Below are 23,079 nucleotides of genomic sequence, written 5' to 3'. Positions count from 1 at the left end.
AACCATACACCATTAAGTGCAGTCAAACTTGGTTTCAATTTTGCTAAATTCAAATCAAGCCTCTGACAATGCAAGTAAGATCTAATTGAAGCTAGCAGACGTGATGAAATGTTAAGCAAATGGAAGCCATGAGATTTCCTAAATCTGATTTTCTATCCTGATTACTGTGTGCAAACACTATTAAATGAATAAGGGAGCCAAGCTGTTCTCAAACAGCTCCTGTCATGACAGTTTCAATCAAGTGGATACATTGATATTCAAAGACGCACAGCTATCCAAATTCTGTGCCTCAGCTATGGTGACATTGCATATTCTGAAAATGTAATTAAAAGAGAATGGAAGTCAAATTAACCTGTTTGGATCCCCCACAATGTGAACTGGAACATTTCTTCATACTAACAGCAAAAGTAAAACTAAGCAAAAGTTTACTTACAACAAGATGTCTTATGAGCCTGCTCACCTGGTGTTGGATGCTCTTAACAAATACATTAACAAGAGTTTCATACAATTAACAGTAACAGTCTTGGTTAATGAGAAGTCATGTGAAGGGTTTGAATATGGGTCAAGGTCATTTCTTTTCACAAACTTTGTTGGTCTTCATTCAAGGAATCTTCCAGTCAAATATCAATATTATAAGTATTTTGGTTAATGAGAAATTATTTGAAAGTTTTGATAAATTTGACCTTCAACACCTTGAATATAGGTGAAGGTCATTTCTTTTCATATCAGGTTTCATCCCATGAACCTTTAACTTCAATTTTATGATTCCAGAGTGTTTAGGCAGATGTCTACGCCAGGATGATTCCATATGCCCCTCATTCTCTTGGAGTATTCAGGATTATAATGTACTATCACTTTTCTTGGTGTCCCTTCACCCAACAAAATATCAAAATATAATCAACAAACAACGTAACACATTATATTGTGACATATTTGATTGATTTAATCATTGGAAATAAATTTTGGCACATATCACTGATTCTGGAGTGACTGGATACATAAAATAATTAGGATTTGTAGAAGGGACAATTTAGGATTTGTAGAAAATACAAAACTTTTAGGACTTTCAATAGCTTAAAATAATTTTTTTAAAAAAAGATAAAATTATAAAGTTACCTGCATACATGTGTCTGTACATTTCTGTGATAAACAATCAACATGCCTTCGGTACATTTACTATAGAACCAACCTCATTAATTTTCTGTAGGACAAATCTTCAGACCTGCTGCCAGTCTCATTTGTAAGACTTTCATTTATATCATAATATACAGGTCTGGTTTTGCAATTTTCACAAGAAATGAGATAACAGCTGTAAGCTTAGGCAGAATGACAAAATATCTGGGAGTAAGCATGAGATGATTAACCGATAATGATGTGTCATTTACAAAGAATTACATCACATAGTTATTGAAATTGAAGCATGTTGACATAAATATTGCAAAAGTGCGAGAGTTATTGGTTATCACAGAGGTAAGTGGACAATGATTCGTTGTATGGATGAAGACATAAAAATAACGAGCACTTCATTGTCTTTTTAAAAATTTTCAACTGTTAAATATACATATCATGAATACGACATATAAGAATTTTGCAGATTTACTATTACCATCCTTCACATGCTTGTTATTTGCATCAACTACAAAGGATATTCAATAGCTCATTGTGATCAGGAACACTCTCCATCAGTGAATTCAATTTAAACCACGTTTAATTTGAAGAAATTTGAACTTTAATTTACAAATTAGTTTCAAAGTCCATTTTTAACTGAACTGATTATCATCATGAAAAACTTAATAAATTAATCAGGAGAAAATGACAAATTTTACACATTCAAATAAAAAAACAGAAATAATTTATAACAAACAAAAAACATACACACAAGGCCATGTGATAAATAAACATTACTATTCATCAGCTATGGTCCAATCAAGACAAACTCCTTGACCGTTGGTCAGTGGACCTGACCAGTTTTAGTCAGTACTGACCTGAAGTAAACTATCCTCATAACATGAGGTACCCTGTTAATAACATTTAATACATTTTAAAAGATAACTTTAGACCAAGCATGACCACTAACTTGTTGCCTTTTTCTAGGAAAGTTTCCCCCCTCTGATCAACAAGGGTGATCGACTTAGTCTTAACGAGGCCATCTGCATAGAACAGCTACAAGTTAGTATGGTGTCATAATATAAAATACTGGGAAAGTTTGTGAAAAATAATGCCATGTAGGTGTCATGACCATTAATACTGGACATGGTGATGGATGGAAAATGATGTGAAATGTTTCAATTAACATTTTATATCTCGTGTCATTCAACAATTTCAGGTGTTGATTTCCCTATAACAATAAGTCATGGTTTCTGTGTAGAAAATGGAGACACATTATTTTTTTAAATCTGTGAAAACAATTTCAATGGTTGCAGAAGAAATAATCACTGATGAAATATTTAGTTTCTTTGGTGTCTGTACAAAGACGCTGAAAGCCTGCTTTAATACTTGATAAATAAACCAGATTGTTCACCTAAATAAAAATGCCCATTGCAAAATATATTCATAACATTTTATGATAGCTAAGGATAAGAAATATTTCTTTGAAAGCCATTTTGCAGTATGTAAGATAGTCAGATAAATTAGATGTGTTCATATAAACATACATCAGTGGAGGAGCTGTCAAAATTTGCTATACTCCTGTACGTAAATCAAAAGTACAAAAAATTGGAAAACCAACTTTTCAACATATATATAAAAGACTGAATATCTAAATGGTTCCTTGTGGGACAGTATAAACTGGTGGATAACAAAAAATGACAAGATAATAAATATACACAATATATAGGTGGTTATGACTTGAGTATTTTACACATTATTGACTTCAGACGCTGTTTAGCAGGTTCAAAGGAAGTTTGAAGACCGAGGGTTGACTCGTAAAACATTTTTGCTTGCTCCCATTGTTCCTGAAATGAAGGACAAAAATTTACAGTCAATGAAGTCATAATAGAGAGTTGAAGGGGAATTATCTTGAAAATATTAAAAAACTACATGTAAGTCAGATTCCAATCTTACCAAGTCAATATACAGTGAAATAGTTAAAACCATCTCTGCAATGAATTATAATTATGTAAACATTGATCAAATACAGCAGGAAGCAAGCCTGGTCATCTCTTACTATCTCTCACTATCATTACTACAGCATTTGGAATTTCTAGACTGGTATTAAGAAATAAGTGCTTGATTTAAAATTTTACAAAGTTATCAAGCATAAACATGGATTTACCTTTGCAGCATACAGATTGGCCATTGTAAAATGGCTAACAACCAGTTGCTTGGAAATATGCAGAGCTAGATCTGTGGCAACAATGGCGTCGTTAATGTAGCCAGCTCTGTGAAGGACATTTGCGATACTCACTAGGGACGTGTCCTGAGAAATACAAACAAAACTGATATCAATTATGTTAGGATAAAGATATTGTTAAGTAAAGTACCTGTAATTTGTAACAAAAAATCTATCCTACAACCAGTGAGAGGATTTGACTGTAAATCATCAGTTAATTTTTTATCCAATCAATGTCATACAAATTTACATGATTCTTTCTGTCCATGAAAAGTGGAACTCAGTAAATGAACCACCTTTATTAAGGAGTTCAGAAATCAGAAAATGTTCCTACAGAATTAAATATCTGATGAGATATATGAATGTTACACAAAAACACAAATCACCAATAAAACAGATCAATTCTCTGAATCATTAGATTTTGTTGATTTAAAAATGCGAAAGTCCCAGCCAGGGTCATCGGAGAAAATTTACACTTCACGTTGCAGGCAATTAAGACAATTAACAGTCATCATATGAATGCTACAGCTCCTCAAGACAAATCATACATGTAACAGGTAATGGTAAGTGATATGTATCATACCCCCTGAACAGATTTATAAAGTTCAGAATTTGTTCAAATTGGTTTCTTTTTTAAACTATTAAGTAAAAATGTTGATAAATGTGTCATTTCCCTATTAAAGGCAAAAATTCCTAAAAATAAATTACTACCAGGTATACTTCCTTGCTGGTTTATAAAACATATGGCATGTATGCAATGACTGTCAGTAACAACCACAGCTTGTTCATATATAATAGGTATGTTTTGAATGTAGTATGTTACTATGGTGACACTGACCTTGACCTCAGTTGGAGCTGTGGTGAGAGAGAGGCGGAGGCACTGAATGGCCCTCTTAGCGTCCCCTTCCACTCTCCAGTATAGTGCAGCCACGTTAGTCAGGACCCATGATGTCGAGTTCTAATGTGAACAAAATTATCAATGATGAAACAAGGAGAGAAAATTATAAACAATCTTAGCAATAAGAAACATAAATAATGGATCGTAAAATGTGTACATCTGTATTGATTTCATCAAGTATTTGTTCTTTTTATACAATTTGGTATGGAAATGTGTGCGAGAGCACCAACATATAGAGAGGATTTAAGACTGACCTATTTACAGTATAATCATGGCATGACAAATAAAGAGATTCTTGAGCTACACTTAATGTAGTGATCAGTTCTACCTTCTTCAATGCATGAGCAACCCTGGTGCCTATGACTCCAACTGGCTGAGACTCCCCTCCCAGCTTCTGGAGGACCTGTATAAATAAGAGACTCATGATCAGTAACGAGTTACTTCTACCACAAAGGAGTTGCTTCCCCTGATAATTTTTTCCCTTCTAGATTCAATTCAGCAGAATTAATATTGTCATCACTGTTATAAGAACAACTTTGAGTTTGGTGAAGTCAATCATATAACATGTGGATATGTCGAATATGAATATTCTTCCTAAGTATGGAGAATTTGGGTCAGAGTTAAAGGTCTGTTGAAGTTGTAAACATATATTCTATATCCATGAGAAAGACATATCTATATACTGCATACCTTTAAGTTGATTGACCTCTCTCCTCAACATTTAGAAACATTAGTCAACACACAGCAATGACCACACCGATGCAGAACAAACATTTAGGAAAAATTCTAACTAATATGCATTATAAGAACCAAGGCCAGATGTACTTTATTACATTTATACCTTAAATATAAAATGCAATACCTTATAAGGACCAGTGTATGTAATGATCTATATTGTCAGGAGGTGGTGTTAGTTCTTATCAAGTGATATCATAACAGGCTTTCAACAGTCACACTGTGATCTGATTATGTCATAATACCTAGTTAAAGAGTGTTATTTAGTAGGACAGAGTTTACTAATGGTTTCCACACAGGACACTTTAGTCTGGTGAACTTCAGTCTTACCTCCTTAAGTCCAGTTTCAGCAAAGTAGTTGAGAGTCTCACTGTGTGTGATACCTGGCAAACTATCTAGGTCTAATTGGCTGTTTACGTCCGTGATACAATATGGCTCCTCAAAATCTCGTTTGATTACTGTCTCAAAGTCTATGTGTTTCCTTAGGCTGCAATGTAAATAACCTAATATAGCACAAATTCTATCATTCCTCAACTTGTCAGAACTTCTTTCTCATTTAACCACAGAAACTCAAATACTTTCAGATAGATAGAAATCTTCATTTACACATCTTTAGTACAAATATATGAAATAAAATCAAACCAAGTAAAGTCCAGATTTTCTAGTCAGTTCTTCTGCCAAAAGATGGCATTTAGAATCTATGTCAGATCTACTGTTTACAGATGGTGTTTAGAGTCTATGTCAGTTCTACTGTTCACAGATGGTGTGTAGAACCTATGTCAGTTCTACTGTTCACAGATGGTGTTTAGAATCTATGTCAGTTCTACTGTTCACAAATGGTGTGTAGAACCTATGTCAGTTCTACTGTTCACAGATGGTGTGTAGAATCTGTCAGTTCTACTGTTCACAAATGGTGTGTAGAATCTAGGTCAGTGTTCACAGATGGTGTGTAGAATCTAGGTCAGTTCTACTGTTCACAAATGGTGTGTAGAACCTGTGTCAGTTCTACTGTTCACAGATGGTGTGTAGAACCTATGTCAGTTCTACTGTTCACAAATGGTGTGTAGAACCTATGTCAGTTCTACTGTTCACAGATGGTGTGTAGAATCTATGTCAGTTCTACTGTTCAAAAATGGTGTGTAGAATCTGTCAGTTCTACTGTTCACAGATGGTGTGTAGAACCTATGTCAGTTCTACTGTTCACAAATGGTGTGTAGAATCTATGTCAGTTCTACTGTTCACAAATGGTGTGTAGAACCTATGTCAGTTCTACTGTTCACAGATGGTGTGTAGAACCTATGTCAGTTCTACTGTTCACAGATGGTGTGTAGAACCTATGTCAGTTCTACTGTTCACAGATGGTGTGTAGAACCTATGTCAGTTCTACTGTTCACAGATGGTGTGTAGAATCTATGTCAGTTCTACTGTTCACAGATGGTGTGTACTGTTTCTACTGTTCACAGATGGTGTGTAGAACCTATGTCAGTTCTACTGTTCACAGATGGTGTGTAGAACCTATGTCAGTTCTACTGTTCACAGATGGTGTGTAGAACCTATGTCAGTTCTACTGTTCACAAATGGTGTGTAGAACCTATGTCAGTTCTACTGTTCACAAATGGTGTGTAGAACCTATGTCAGTTCTACTGTTCACAAATGGTGTGTAGAACCTATGTCAGTTCTACTGTTCACAAATGGTGTGTAGAACCTATGTCAGTTCTACTGTTCACAAATGGTGTGTAGAACCTATGTCAGTTCTACTGTTCACAAATGGTGTGTAGAACCTATGTCAGTTCTACTGTTCACAAATGGTGTGTAGAACCTATGTCAGTTCTACTGTTCACAAATGGTGTGTAGAATCTGTGTCAGTTCTACTGTTCTACTGTTCACAGATGGTGTGTAGAACCTATGTCAGTTCTACTGTTCACAGATGGTGTGTAGAATCTATGTCAGTTCTACTGTTCACAGATGGTGTGTAGAACCTATGTCAGTTCTACTGTTCACAGATGGTGTGTAGAATCTGTCAGATCTATTGTTTACAGATAGTGTGTATAATCTGTCAGTTCTACTGTTCACAGATGGTGTGTAGAATCTGTCAGTTCTTCTGCCGAAAGATGGCATTTAGAATCTATGTCAGTTCTACTGTTCACAAATGGTGTGTAGAATCTGTCAGTTCTACTGTTCACAGATGGTGTGTAGAATCTGTCAGTTCTACTGTTCACAGATGGTGTGTAGAATCTATGTCAGTTCTACTGTTCACAAATGGTGTGTAGAACCTATGTCAGTTCTACTGTTCACAAATGGTGTGTAGAACCTATGTCAGTTCTACTGTTCACAAATGGTGTGTAGAATCTGTCAGTTCTACTGTTCACAGATGGTGTTTAGAATCTATGTCAGTTCTACTGTTCACAAATGGTGTTTAGAATCTATGTCAGTTCTACTGTTCACAGATGGTGTTTAGAATCTATGTCAGTTCTACTGTTCACAGATGGTGTGTAGAACCTATGTCAGTTCTACTGTTTACAAATGGTGTGTAGAATCTGTCAGTTCTTCTGCCGAAAGATGGTGTTTAGAATCTATGTCAGTTCTACTGTTCACAAATGGTGTGTAGAATCTGTCAGATCTACTGTTCACAGATGGTGTGTAGAATCTGTCAGTTCTACTGTTCACAGATGGTGTTTAGAGTCTATGTCAGTTCTACTGTTTACAGATGGTGTGTAGAATCTGTCAGTTCTACTGTTTACAGATGGTGTGTAGAATCTGTCAGTTCTACTGTTCACAGATGGTGTGTAGAATCTGTCAGTTCTACTGTTCACAGATGGTGTGTAGAATCTGTCAGTTCTACTGTTCACAGATGGTGTGTATAATCTGTCAGTTCTACTGTTCACAGATGGTGTGTAGAATCTGTCAGTTCTACTGTTCACAGATGGTGTGTAGAACCTGTCAGATCTACTGTTTACAGATAGTGTGTAGAATCTATGTCAGTTCTACTGTTTACAGATGGTGTGTAGAATCTATGTCAGTTCTACTGTTTACAGATGGTGTGTAGAATCTGTCAGTTCTACTGTTCACAGATGGTGTGTAGAATCTGTCAGTTCTACTGTTCACAGATGGTGTTAAGAATCTATGTCAGTTCTACTGTTCACAGATGGTGTGTAGAATCTGTCAGTTCTACTGTTCACAGATGGTGTGTAGAATCTATGTCAGTTCTACTGTTCACAGATGGTGTGTAGAATCTGTCAGTTCTACTGTTCACAGATGGTGTGTAGAATCTGTCAGTTCTACTGTTTACAGATGGTGTGTAGAATATGTTAGTTCTACTGTTTACAGATAGTGTGTAGAATCTGTCAGTTCTACTGTTCACAGATGGTGTTAAGAATCTATGTCAGTTCTACTGTTCACAGATGGTGTGTAGAATCTATGTCAGTTCTACTGTTCACAGATAGTGTGTAGAATCTGTCAGATCTATTGTTTACAGATGGTGTGTAGAATCTGTCAGTTCTACTGTTCACAGATAGTGTGTAGAATCTGTCAGTTCTTCTGTTTACAGATGGTGTGTAGAATCTGTCAGTTCTACCTTTCACAAATGGTGTGTAGAATCTGTCAGTTCTACTGTTCACAGATGGTGTGTAGAATCTATGTCAGTTCTACTGTTTACAGATGGTGTGTAGAATCTGTCAGTTCTACTGTTCACAGATGGTGTGTAGAATCTGTCAGTTCTACTGTTCACAGATAGTGTGTAGAATCTATGTCAGTTCTACTGTTTACAGATGGTGTGTAGAATCTATGTCAGTTCCATTGTTCACAGATGGTATGTAGAAGCCTTGTATTGTCATTTCTACCTTTGTGATCAATACTTACTCAATGCCCTTTGCTGAGACAGACAACCAGGTACTTGTAAACTTCTTAAAGTTGAGATCCTTAACGTCTTTACAATCATTCAGGGTTGGAGGTCGGAGCGTATACCTCAAGGACACGTGTACGCTGGTGTCTGATTTATATAAAATTTATAAGAAAGATCAGCAACCTGGACAGAGTAGAATCAAACTACAATGCAAAGCTAAAATTAACTTTATTTATTTTACAACATTTTTTCAAGTTTTGTTCAAACTTATATCAATCAGTCTTATTGGCCCGGACTGAAGCACGTGAAAGGCCTTACTGTGGGAGGAAACTGGAGTATCAGGGGAAAACCCAAATGGTCTGACAAGTGAATCCACACCTGAATCAAGCCGCAAACAGCTAGATGGAAGGTCAGCGCATTACCACTGTGCCACCTGACCATCAAGTTGTTTCTGCATCCTATTTTACCTTCATATAGGTTTAACATTACATAGAAACCTACTCACCTGGTAGTTCGCTGTCAGGGAACCAATCCTCTTCAATACTGGCTTTTCCATCATGCATTTGAGGGATTCTGGGACTTCCTTGCCTAGAGTCTCTACCAACGAACTCCTGTGCTGGAGGTCCCTCAGGCTCCAAAGGTGGAGAGGGCTTCTCCAGCGAGGGTTCAGACTGATCCTCAGAGAATTGCATGCCCTGATAGGGTGGGGCAGGTTTCTCTTCTGTATCACAGGGTGAGTTAGCCCCAGAAAGTTGTTCAATAAACACCATTTGTATCTCGTCAAAATTTTCCTTACTATAGTCAAATTCCTCAAGCTGAAACACCAGAATATATCAGTGTAGGTATATTTGTTTTGTCACATTTCATACATGTATACACAATTATCTTTTGAACTCCATTTCATCAATGTTCTTTGGTTATAAACTGAGAGGTGCTAGAAAAACTGGCTAGAAGATATTTTTTTAATTAAAGAATTATTCCTTCCAGTGATTCTTGCTACTTAAAACTTTGCTAAAATATCTCAATTAATTTGTTTATGTATCAAACTATCTCAGCTATCTTATGAAACTAATTCTCAGGATCAAGGTTCTTCATGACTGAGTTAATCTGAGAGAAAGCAAACACTACACAATAATTTAAAGTTATAAAGAGTAAGCATGAGGTTTCTTGAGCACTTAGGCAATTTGTAAGGATTTCATTGCAATTGAAAAAAATATCTTGTAAGAAAATTTCTTTAAGTCATATTTTCCTATCATGAATAATTTTCAAATTGAAAAACATTTTTGTGAGTGAAGTTAAGTGCCCTTGATTTAAGGATAAAATCTGACAACAGTATAAACATTTAAATTTTACTTTGAGGAACTCTATAACAAACTCACCATTATATAAGAAACCGGGTATCGTGGGCTACTGTATAAAATATTGTACCATGCACAAAAAGCAATACAGACTGATTACATTGAACTTTAGTGGTAAGTTATATGTTTCATCATTGAAAATAATTTTAGAAAACAAATTAATTGCATAAAATTACCATATTTTATCATTAGAAGAACTTTTTTTTTTAAATTACAGGAAGTTGATTATTGATTTAATAAACTAATTAGACAATTATTTAAATTTTTAAACGTCATTATCAATAATCAAATTAAAGTTTAATCAGGCACTAATCAATGTGTTTGTTATAGATTGTATTTAAGCTATTATGATCTGAAGTGTTAGTGTGTCTACAATATATATCCTAGGGAATTCTACGAAAACAAAACATGCACAAACAATACGTTTTACAACAGTGGCGAATGTTAAAGTAGATTAACAAAGAAAAGAAAGAGACAAAAGAAAAATCGCAAGGAAACTTTTAACAAACAATCAGTGGCAAAACCTTAGCACAGCATAATCAAAATAAAGCACTATCCCAGACATGTCATGTGGGATAAAATCTGTGGCACCTGGCAGCTGAAAGAATTTCTATCTTAATATCTAACATTTATATTTAAAATTTACGTGATTCATTATACAACAGGCCCAAGGGATCTATCAATTGCTTCTGACTCAATGTTGGGAGGTGGATTGATTTAAGTATAAAACATTTGTCATCATTTCTACTGAAATTATTACACATGTGGATGTACTTCTTAATAAGCGTTGGTTCATTGTGGAATAAATACAGTTATAATATATTTGTAGATAACATGTTATTTATTGCAAAACCAGGAACTAAATTTGATTTTTTTAAAATGAATTTGTTAAATGAAAAATAACACCAAAAACTATTTGTGTTTTGTTTGGTTTTAATATTATCAAGTATTCAATAAAATTCTTCAGAAATCTGAGGACAATTGCCAGATATTATCAACAGAAATTCTTATTGTCATGAATTAACAAAATATTTAAATAAAACACTAAATAATTTCATAAGCCTTTTTTCCATTATATGGGTATAATTTGACAAGAACGATCTAAAAGCATACTGTGAGTATGAACTATAAAAGTTAGTAGAATTCAAAGCCATTCAAGAAATGATTATTTTTTAAATTTTTACACTTAAACCTAAAATAAAATTCAGAGATGTACAGACCAATTCTTATACAGAGCAAATTTCCCCATACATGGCTGTGTTCCTTAATGTAATGATGCATCTAAAAGGAATTCCATTATAAAGTAATGTAATGAACTCAGAATAAAATTTACCTTCCATCTTATCCTATCACATATAATTACTTAATCTTAATGTTTTAAATATATTTCAGACTAATATAATGTTGGTACTTGATTTCAAGGGGGTGGGAAAAGACATCACACCAACAATATCCAATTTCATTAAATATTCCTCAAAAATTCTAAATAAACTTTCGTAGATGTATGAGATTACAGAATGAGAGCACACAATAAATCAACAAACTGACCACAAAATATAAGCACGTTAATTTCTACGTACAGCAGTGAGCATTCAATGCCTGCTTTAGATATATATTGTGCAAAATTTTGAGCTAGAATATCAAAATTAGAAAGCAAAATGTTTACAATTGACTACATATGTAAATAGAAATATTTGTACATAAGGAAATAAAGAATTTGTCTAGTGGAAAAAAAAATGTATGAGAGGAAATGTGTGTTCGAGCTCAACTTTCCCCGTTTCGACCTTAAATGGTCAATAGGGAGAAATTAGCAAGCTGGGTAAATGATTCGAAAGTTGAAACATGTCTTTGATGTACTATTGGGAGAATTTACACTGTTTAAAAAGTAAGTTTTCTCAGAGAGAGAAAAAAATACTGGGGTATTTCCTTGTATACAGTTACCAAAATTTAAAAATATTATACTTATTAGTGTACAAGGCGCTGTATAGGAATTAATGGTGCCATACAACAGGTGCTTGTGGACAATAATGTCATTTTGTTTTTAATAAACATGGTAAATTAATGAAGAATAAACCATTTAATAATGTCCAGTTGCTTAATTTCAAAATTCCAAAAATCAACAACCGATGTAGGTGCATTAAAAAACAATGTGGGTTTTTTTGTTTTACTTAGTGAAAAGAAACTAAATACAGAGTTTTAATCATTTTCTTGAGAGAGATCAGACAAGTGTCTGTCCCATTTCTACCTGGACACTAGGGAATCTAATGGGAGTCACTAAAAAGCACAACACTTGAAGCCTGAATTCACCACCACTCAACAGAAGCTATGACATTACACAATAAATCTAAAAGGCAAATTCAAGTTTTAAAGCAGTCATGGATGAGTCGATTTTATAATATGAATAATGTTCATTTCTTAAATATGTAAAGCTTTGTAATTGTTTTGTACCTAAGTAATGAAAGTATTTATGGCACATGAGTATTTTTATTAATTGGCGGTGTGATAAATACCTTATATAGTCATTAACTTATCCTCTATAGAACCAAAGTGGGTCAGCAAGATGTATAGGAGGTGAGGCTTCGCTCCTCACCCTCTATAGAACTATAGAAGGTCGGTAAGATGTATAGGAGTGAGGGCTCTGCTCCTCACCCTCTATAGAACCATAGAAGGTCAGTAAGATGTATAGGAGTGAGGGCTCTGGTCCTTGCCCTCTATAGAACCATAGAAGGTCACCAAGATGTATAGGAGTGAGGGCTCTGGTCCTTGCCATCTATAAAACCATAGAAGGTCAGTAAGATGTATAGGAGTGAGGGCTCTGGTCCTTGCCATCTATAAAACCATAGAAGGTCAATAAGATGTATAGGAGTGAGGGCTCTGGTCCTTGCCCTCTATAGAACCATAGAGGGTCACCAAGATGTATAGGAGTGAGGGCTATGGTCCTTGCCATCTATAAAACCATAGAAGGTCAGTAAGATGTATAGGAGTGAGGGCTCTGCTCCTCACCCTCTATAGAACCATAGAAGGTCAGTAAGATGTATAGGAGTGAGGGCTCTGGTCCTCACCCTCTATAGAACCATAGAAGGTCAATAAGATGTATAGGAGTGAGGGCTCTGGTCCTCACCCTCTATAGAACCATAGAAGGTCAGTAAGATGTATAGGAGTGAGGGCTCTGCTCCTCGCCCTCTATAGAACCATAGAAGGTCGGTAAGATGTATAGGAGTGAGGGCTCTGCTCCTCACCCTCTATAGAACCATAGAAGGTCAGTAAGATGTATAGGAGGTGAGGGCTCTGCTCCTCACTCTCTATAGAACCATAGAAGGTCAGTAAGATGTATAGGAGGTGAGGGCTCTGTTCCTCGTCATCAATAGAACCATAGAAGGTAAATTAGATGTATAAGAGGTCAAGGCTCTGGGTCTCGCCCTCCATAGAACCATAAAAGATCAGATGTATAGGAGGTGAGGGCTCTCCAAAGAAATGTCTGAGTTGTTGTGGCAAGAAAAACTGGGTCACAATCATCTATTTTTATATGAGATGTAATTGTGTTACTCATGGACATGGAACATGCAATCATTGGTTATTTTATTATAACTACAAACGTACTAAACTACACAGACAAAAAAGGCAAACCAAAATGACAGCAGCAGACAGATTGATCACATTTGCTTAGGAATCAATTCCAGCCAATAGTTGCCTATATACAAGAGTATATAATTGACAGAATGGTTGATCTTTTGACTTATTTTTGGAAAAGTATCTTTTTTATGATAATAGTGAGATTAGTGTCTTACACAACTAATTACATACTAAGATCTGGTAATCTTAAAGTATAAAACGGAAAAATCATGATTATTATTCTTATATAAATATTGCACTTCAAAAGTCAAAGTCTTTCTGCAGGTACTCGTAAATGCATTAACAAGGTACACACATATGGACATGCCTATCAATAAACACAAATACCAATAAACTACCAATAAACACAAACATCAATAAACAACAAAGAAGGAATGTAACAATAATTTAAAGTTTTATTTCAATAGGTGTTTTTACACCAGTTATGTAACAAATATCTGTCAATGTTCATAACAATCTCAAAATATCCATGAAATGAAATAATTGCTGGTCCAATATCTGACGAATGGTATGAGAGTGTAGGGATAGAAACAAGTCCTGTTCTACAGCAAAAAACTTGTATCAACCAATATATATACTATAAGCTGTGATGTACTTAATGTACTGAAGATATTAGTGATATTTATTTGTCTATGATATCATTTTTTGCCCCATTGTTGCCAGAATGGATATTTTTTTGTTCCAACAAGTTAAAGATTATCACCAAAAAGTAACGGGAAAACTCCTATGAGTTACGCTATCACGCGAACTGACCTGAACATCCTAATTTAATTTTCAATCCAAACGTTTGTTTTTACAAGAATTACTTATGATTATAGCCTGATGATTGCCGTCACTAGAAGCATTATCTAGGACTGACTGGTACACATACAACTCCATGTTACATCTGTTTCTTTCCATCATCAATACAACAGCAAACCACACCAGTTATTTAGCCATATCAGAACAAACAATTTAAGCAAAACAAGTTAAGATAGGTTTTCACGAAAAGTTCATAGTTCTAAAAATTATCATCAGAGAGCTTCTATTGTGTTTGCATTATATATTTTCATTAAAGAGGTGACAGGTTTTATCAGGGTGTTTTAACAAACCACATAAATTAATTTTGATACTTTTAGGAAGTTGATTAACTAGACAGTAAAAACTTGAGGATTGGGCTAAATGTTAGTTTTAAGATCTGGCTACATGTGTCATAATATATCCTGACACATGTCTATTAAGGAGTATCACATATATTGATATAGACAGTTATCATTGGTCAATTTAATTCCTTGATAAAAATAAAATAATTCAAATGATTTTTATCTTTCAAACAGAAAAATAAATAACTAAAAATAATCAGAAACCTATCTATTACTGGCAGTAATAAAAAAATTAATTAATTAAACAAAATAATACTTTATGTTGAGTTAAAATATCCTGTCTTTTCTGTTTGAGGTTGATTCTTAGAAGACATAAACAGGATTATAACAGTTCATTCTCTCTGGTTTGTGTTATAATGTTTGGTTTTCATCATTATCATGGTTACATAACCAATATGATATATATCTCAACTATGTGATCAGAATACTGATTTGTTACTCTCTGCAATCCTAGTGAAACAGTTATGATCAATAATTAAAGAAAGATAACATTATGTTGCACTTTTCATACAAATTTAAATAAAAACTGTATACATTTAATCACATGGGGAGCTTTGGAGATAGGCATGACTTGGCAAGACTTCAATTTAATATTACGGTACGGTAACAGGTACAGTATTATCAAATACATAAAGTTCCATTTTTTGAATTCTGAATTTTCAGACTTTAAAAATATAAAGAGGAAATAGGGATATCTAAAATACACAGCCTTAAATGGTTCCTTGTTATAATTTTTTGTTACCTAAATAAAGAAAGATTCATTTTCAGCCAAACTTTAAATCCTGTAGGAGTAGACCATCAAATATTGATACAGTATTGGACATCAGTTAGTCACTTTAAATGATAAAACAGTTCATCATTACCATTCACTGATCAAATGAAGTTCAACTAAAAATAATCATCTAAAATTCTGGGAAAGCAATCACGATCTTGTCTTTAAACTAACTTTGTTTCCATATTTAGTAAAAGTAAAGCTAGGGAATTCCCTCGTAATGTATTATGAGTACTAAAAGGAATTCCTTGTTTATATGTTATTGGAAATAGGAATTCCCCTGATCATATGTTATTACAGAGAACTAGGGATTCCCCTGATTATCTGTTGTTACAGAGAACTAGGGATTCCCCTGATCATCTGTTGTTACAGAGAACTAGGGATTCCCCTGATCATCTGTTGTTACAGAGAGCTAGGGATTCCCCTGATCATCTGTTGTTACAGAGAGCTAGGGATTCCCCTGATCATCTGTTGTTACAGAGAACTAGGGATTCCCCTGATCATCTGTTGTTACAGAGAACTAGGGATTCCCCTGATCATCTGTTGTTACAGAGAGCTAGGGATTCCCCTGATCATCTGTTGTTACAGAGAACTAGGGATTCCCCTGATCATCTGTTGTTACAGAGAACTAGGGATTCCCCTGATCATCTGTTGTTACAGAGAGCTAGGGATTCCCCTGATCATCTGTTGTTACAGAGAACTAGGGATTCCCCTGATCATCTGTTGTTACAGAGAACTAGGGATTCCCCTGATCATCTGTTCTTACAGAGAACTAGGGATTCCCCTGATCATCTGTTGTTACAGAGAACTAGGGATTCCCCTGATCATCTGTTGTTACAGAGAACTAGGGATTCCCCTGATCATCTGTTGTTACAGAGAACTAGGGATTCCCCTGATCATCTGTTATTACAGAGAACTAGGGATTCCCCTGATCATCTGTTATTACAGAGAACTAGGGATTCCCCTGATCATCTGTTATTACAGAGAACTAGGGATTCCCCTGATCATCTGTTGAACTAAGATTCTGATGATTAACTGTTTTGAAAAATAAGGGATTTCTCAGATTTAATTATGAAAATAAGGATTTTCCTGATTATTATTATAACAAGTACAATTTAAGGGAGTTCCCAATAAACTTCTTATCACTTATGACTGTACAAATTACAGAATAATGTAACATATCAATTCCCCATGAGTTACCATTATGAGAACTATGGATTTTCTTGTTATTCATCTCAATACTACGGATTTCCCCAGTTATCAGGTTTGAGAAAAAGGGATTTCCCTGGTTTTCTATTATGAGAATTTGTAATAATTACAAGAACTTTTCAACAATTATTCCACTAACAAAACATCAGTGAGATATTCATACTACAAGCATTAATATTATGTGTACACAATAAATGGAAAAAAGATAAAGCAGTTGATGTAAAATGTGTAAAAAAATGGATTATGCAAAATCTTCAAATCATGTCAACTTAAAAATAAAAGACTTGGAATTGTAATTGTAAAAATAGTGTTAAAAGCATGACAACAACAACATGAACCAATCAGATCAGTTCTAACAAAAGGCCATTAGTAGGTATAGTACGACTAATATGATTGGATGATACCACATGATGATTCCTCAGTAATGTGGACGCTGCAATTGAGAAGGAAAGGACCATAATGGTATTTGTTACCTTTGAGACAACATCATACAAAGAAAGGGAATATATATACATAGACAGGTGTCATATGTACGCCATCAAAACTAGAATAACTGTTATCAGTATAGTTAAACTATGATCATTCTAAATATTCACTCATAGAAGTCACTGTCACCTCCTCTAATTCTCCTCTACATCCTTCAAGGGTAAAATATATATTATAAAAATCCTGACATGTAAATTCTTACAGTACAAAACAGGAAAAAAAAATTATATATGCCCTTTTTCCTGTATTATGAAGCTTCTGTGTAAAATAATTAAGATTTTGTGTAAGAAGAAATTGACAGAAACACATGTCAATAAGCATTTCACATCACCAGCCTGTTTTCCAATAAATTCAATCATTGAATATTTTAGAATAAGTCACTAGTGTAATTTTTTCATCAGTTGCAGGAGTCAGAAATCTTGAATGATATCATAATTTGGAAAATGATCTTATATCATTAATTAAAAACAGCATAAGAAAACAGCTGCCTCTGTTTGATTTTATCCTCCACATTTTAACTTAAATCTGTCAAAATGTTTCTTTTCTAAGTTATGTGATATGAGACTGTAAGAAACTCATCTCCATATTTAAAATTTTTGCTAATCTTAAATAAAATCTTGCGTCATAAAACCTCATTAGAAGAAAACTCAATCACGATCCTACATTTAATTTAGGATGAAAGTTATCGAGTGTAAAAAAACTCTAAGTCAGAAAAATGTTCCATCAGTTTTCACCATAGAAAACTGCTACTGTTGGGTAAACAAAACATTCTTATCATTAATTTTTTTTTTTTTTTTTAATTTGACAACATGCAGTTTTGTAGTTTGCACAATGAAGGCTGTCTTGCTTAATTTACTGACTTCTCTGAATTTTTTTCCACAGTAGATTAAACTGATCAATTTTGAGACAGTATATAGGAATTTATGATTAATTTCTAAAGTGTACAAGTATGTTAAAAAAATCATTTTAAAAATCTCAAAATTTTGAAGCAGAAATCTAAAATTTGTTTTTCTTCTTTGAAATTTTCATTTGATTCTCAATCTTCATGTTTTTTTACTAGGCAAACACAGAATTCATTTAGAAAGAAACATTTAAATAATTGTACAAATATATCAGGTAAAATAATTAAGTGTTACCCAAACATATTCTAACAACTCTAAAATAAATCATAAAAACTGCAAGAAAATTAAGAGACTTTATTCTAATTCTTTAATTTGTTTAATAAAATTAAGTGAAATTGCTGACTTGATTTTCTAACGAACTCGATGTTGAGTGCATGTGAGCAGGGCAATTTGATTTCACTTTAACACAAATGGAATCTCACCTAACAAGGTTCTACATTAAAGTATTGGTCCCTGAAGATTATCATCATAATTTTATGTTTAATACTTATTATTTGTTAAAGAAACATTTCACTGGCCAATTTCTACCAAGGCATCACAGAGGAACGGAGGCATGTTTACCATAACGCCTCAAGATGTCACAAAGGATACAGAAGCACATTTTTGTGATGTCTAAGACATCATAACTTAATAAAAAAAGGAGTTAAAAAGGAACACTGATTTACTGCATGATATTCAGTGTTTTTCTGGACAATAAAATCAGCACAAATCTACTTAATATATAATGAGTCATTAACTGGATCTGTTGTTACTTATTATTCTGATATATAGTACATACTGAAAGCAGTAAGATAAATTCCATAGGACATTAAAGTACATCTTAAAGATAACAACAGATTCTCTGATTCATTTCCTCCTTGCATCATGCCACAATCATACAAGCTCGTCTAAGAACAGATATCAAGATGCATTTCAAATTGAAGTTTTCAACACGAAAGAAATAACTTTTTGTACTTATTAAGTTTCACATCGAGATGAATCTGATGAATTACTCGACATAAACATCAGAATAAGAGAAAAAATTTTGAAGGACAGATTGTAGCACAAAATTATCTGAAAAGGTTAATCGACATTCCAGTACAGGCAAAACATTGAAACAGGCTGTAAATCACTGATACAGGCTGTATACGGCCATCAGCATGTCTTTTGAGTGGTTAATATGAACTATGAATCTGGGATGGACGCCAGCCTTCCCATCTGGTTGTTAATACAAGTATATGACTGTATATAGATGGTGTACACAGGGTTACCTCATGTGATGAAGAAATCATCATACTCCAGCAGAGTAGCCTACAGTGTCCGTAAAACAGCCATGTTACATTTTACGTAATCAAATTATCAGGAAATAAAATGTACTTTATTTTTGACATAACTAATTATGGTGGACAAAAAATATGAACTAAGAAACAATGTAAAGTATGACTTAGTCTCTTTAAACATGATTTTGTTGTTTGAAAATGATATGAACATAATTATAGTATTTCTGAAGATTTCAAAAATACTAGAAATATTTCCTCAGAGTGAAGAAAATAAGCTGCTTTCTTTAAATTCATCGTAGATAACAATCATATATTTGAGCATTAATTACACACCATCCCTCTTTTTCAAATTGCAATACCAAAGTCTATACCTGGTAACTATAATACTTTGCAATGTGGTGGGATCATTTTTTATGATTTTAGTAAAGACAATTGGATTTTCAGATCTGACACCCAAAAACACTCTAAAGGATCTGTGTGTATACAGCAGTGGAAATTAAATTCTGACTTAAATTTAAAGATATACTGTTTGCCATCAATGTTGACATATGCAGTCACAATGTACCATTTAAAAGTTATCATCATATGTATGGTCACCCATATAAACCATCACCCAAGTCAGTACAGTGATATAAAGGTACTTACATAGGCCCGATACTCGGGCTGGTTACATCCACTTGATTTGGAACCATCATTAAATATCACACACTCATCAGCCTCTACGTGTAGTTCATTTGGGGACGATACAAAAATCAGTTTTTGGTGTAACACTCCATTTACAAAATCCAACTTTATGTGCGGTTTCTGTCCACCTTCCTGTGAAAAAAAAAAATAAAATAAAATCTAGATTATTATGCCATAACATCACATGAAAGTATTCTGAAGTGCAGATAAATATCAAATCAAGAAACTGCTTATTTTTTTTTTTATTTTCACAATTGGAAATTTTAACTTTTTGCCAAGATGCTGTATTTCACACAACTTCACCCTTTAGTAATTTATTCAAGTTTCATTTTTACAAAATTTTACTAGCATCTCATCGAACTAAATATTAAAATCAACAAAAAGAAGAGAATTAAAAAAGAGAAAAAACAGAATAATGTAAAATACCAATTTATTGCAATACTGACCTGAAATAAGTATGAAAATAAAAATAATAATTTAATTTTAACTTTAAAGTCTAAATACATTTATATAGATTATCAATGTATGCTAGGATTAAGGGTAAGTTTGCTCCACGCTTTTATACAGTATTTAATCATGTCCACATTTTCTAATCAATTTATAGATTTAGTATCATCTGTGAATATTGACGGGGTTGCTTGATGCTGTGATTATTTGTATTATCAAAAATGAAGAAATAATTTTCAATTAACAATTTGAAAAGATTTAATTAAAAGTTTCATTTCTCATACAGTTAAAAGGCTTCTGCAAAAGTGATACACATTATATTATAGTAATGCACAGGTATGTTAATGATGTTAAAAATCAACATAAATAAAGACACGATTTGTTTCTACCTTGTGATCGTGATCAAATGCGATTATAAATCAAGCAAACCAGAAACAAATTTCAAGAAAATTAATATCAAACCACAATGCAAACTCAGCATAGAAATGTTACAGATGGCAGTGAAACAGAAAATTCAAACATCGGAAAATTAGGTTTCTAAACAATGAAAAGAGAATGAGATATTCTTTAACCTATATGTAATGTTTCAATTTTTTGTTTATTAATTTCACTCATCATAGGAAACAATATAAATGGAAAACAAGAAACAACGACACATATTAAATACAAAGTGATGCCTGGTAATCTAGTTACATTATCAATAATAATCAATGAGATGTAATTACCATGAAATAATTACGACATACCTCAGATGAAGGCTTCAGTTAAAATACACAAAAAGAGTTCATTGAAAAGACTTTTCTCCTATATTTGTAGTAGCCTTGACCTTCAATGCATATTTCAAAATTTGACCTTGACCTCTGACTTTGACCTATAGCTGGGAGACTTATTTGATTTCGGTCAATTAGCTTCCTGATTTCTAAAGGGAACATTTACCAATAACATTCATGTAAGATATTCTTTTTTTTTCGCAGTATACTCCAAGTTCTATTAAGAGTCAATATGACCTTGACCTTTGATCTCTGGATCTAAAAAGTGAAAGCAATATGTGAAACCTGAGTTTTTTAAGTCCAACACAACAGTAAAATAATGCAGACACTGATTTTCTATTTATAGTAATGGTGACCTTGACCTCTGACCCCTTGACTTGAAGGAAGCAGTGGTTGAAGCTATGATACAATTGACCTAACACAACTTGAAGACATTTTGTTGAAACAAAACAAGAGTACCACAGGGCTGAACAACATAGTTATTTGTCTCATGCCAAGAAATTAGACATGATTTTTTGAATGAAATAGAAAAAAAATGTTGTGGAAAGGTAATATTGAGTAAAAATGCCAAAAAGGAAATAACATTTTTAAGATATAATGATCTGAAGACAAAACATAACAAAAGAGATGAGTTGAAAACTGAAAGAAGAAATCTTTGAATATGATTAAAATTCTTAAAAGACAAAGAACATTCACTTTAAAATATTGTTGAATCAACATGCTCTCCATGATTACACAATCTCATGTTATTGTTTGAAAGCCTACAAAGCGTTATATAAAGCCATATATGGGTATCTTGCAAAACTATGCCATCTTTTAGTGTCCATCGGGAAACTCTGGAGGACTAAGTTAAAGGTGAGTATGTTCCCACTGCACCACCAAACTTCCATCATGGTGATTAAGTCTAATATGTTTGAAAGGGATTGGTCAAAAACACTGTTGGGCAAAACCTCTAAGCAAATGGATGTTTTAGACGGATGAAAGGACAATGCCACACCATAATGTGTTGTGCCAAAACTTTTTAATGGGCATATAAAAAAACGGACAGATGTACGGATAGACAACCTAATTACTACATGGTACCCACTTCCATTACTTGGCTTTGATACTTATCCATGACCTTGAACTTAAATCAAACACAAAAGCTGATGTGATCAGATTCTGACAAGATTTAAACACCAGCCCTGACCATGTAAATGAACTGTCAAAGATGTTTATAGCATTGCCCATAATATTTCTAAAATTGTTGTAAATGTAATGATTTTATGCCTACAGTTTCCCAGGTAACAAATACTGTATGCCTTCCGTGTACATAATGTCTAATTTATAGTAATTCACAACTTTATAATAAAGCTAATAATTAAAATATATCTGTCATAAACATAGGTTGTGCAGGGACTTATCATATATTTAGATATATAAAAAGAGTTGCCGGCATTGCCTGCTAATGTATAGAAATATACGGTGCACATGACACAACAATGACACAGGTGTAGAATTCACATAGATGAGAACAAAATCTCTACTGTCTAACAGTTTTAACTTATAATGACTCCAGCCACTACACAAGGCCCTGTTCCCAGTCACACTGTAAATTACTGATTTCATATAC

General features: G+C 33.6%; 1 protein-coding gene across 2 annotated transcripts in view; it reads right to left on the bottom strand.

Moving 5' to 3' along the window:
* Positions 1-928: 928 nt before the first annotated feature.
* The window catches only part of LOC132553782 (tetratricopeptide repeat protein 17-like), a 44,583-nt gene continuing 22,432 nt past the window's right edge, over positions 929-23,079 (bottom strand). For both annotated transcript variants that reach the window (XM_060218059.1, XM_060218058.1), the window contains 8 exons: positions 20,212-20,382; positions 9,311-9,620; positions 8,823-8,952; positions 5,295-5,451; positions 4,558-4,632; positions 4,170-4,289; positions 3,275-3,418; positions 929-2,954 (listed from right to left, as the gene is read on the bottom strand). In XM_060218059.1, coding sequence (XP_060074042.1) covers positions 2,841-2,954; positions 3,275-3,418; positions 4,170-4,289; positions 4,558-4,632; positions 5,295-5,451; positions 8,823-8,952; positions 9,311-9,620; positions 20,212-20,382 — 1,221 coding nt within the window. In that variant the 3' untranslated portion in view covers positions 929-2,840. The remainder of the gene's footprint in view (positions 2,955-3,274; positions 3,419-4,169; positions 4,290-4,557; positions 4,633-5,294; positions 5,452-8,822; positions 8,953-9,310; positions 9,621-20,211; positions 20,383-23,079) is intronic.

This window comes from Ylistrum balloti, unplaced genomic scaffold (assembly GCF_031769215.1).
Source record: "Ylistrum balloti isolate Yb309-2 unplaced genomic scaffold, AGI_CSIRO_Ybal_v1 Utg370354, whole genome shotgun sequence".
Taxonomy (NCBI): Eukaryota; Metazoa; Mollusca; class Bivalvia; order Pectinida; family Pectinidae; genus Ylistrum; species Ylistrum balloti.
This window is presented reverse-complemented; position numbering and strand designations above follow the sequence as displayed.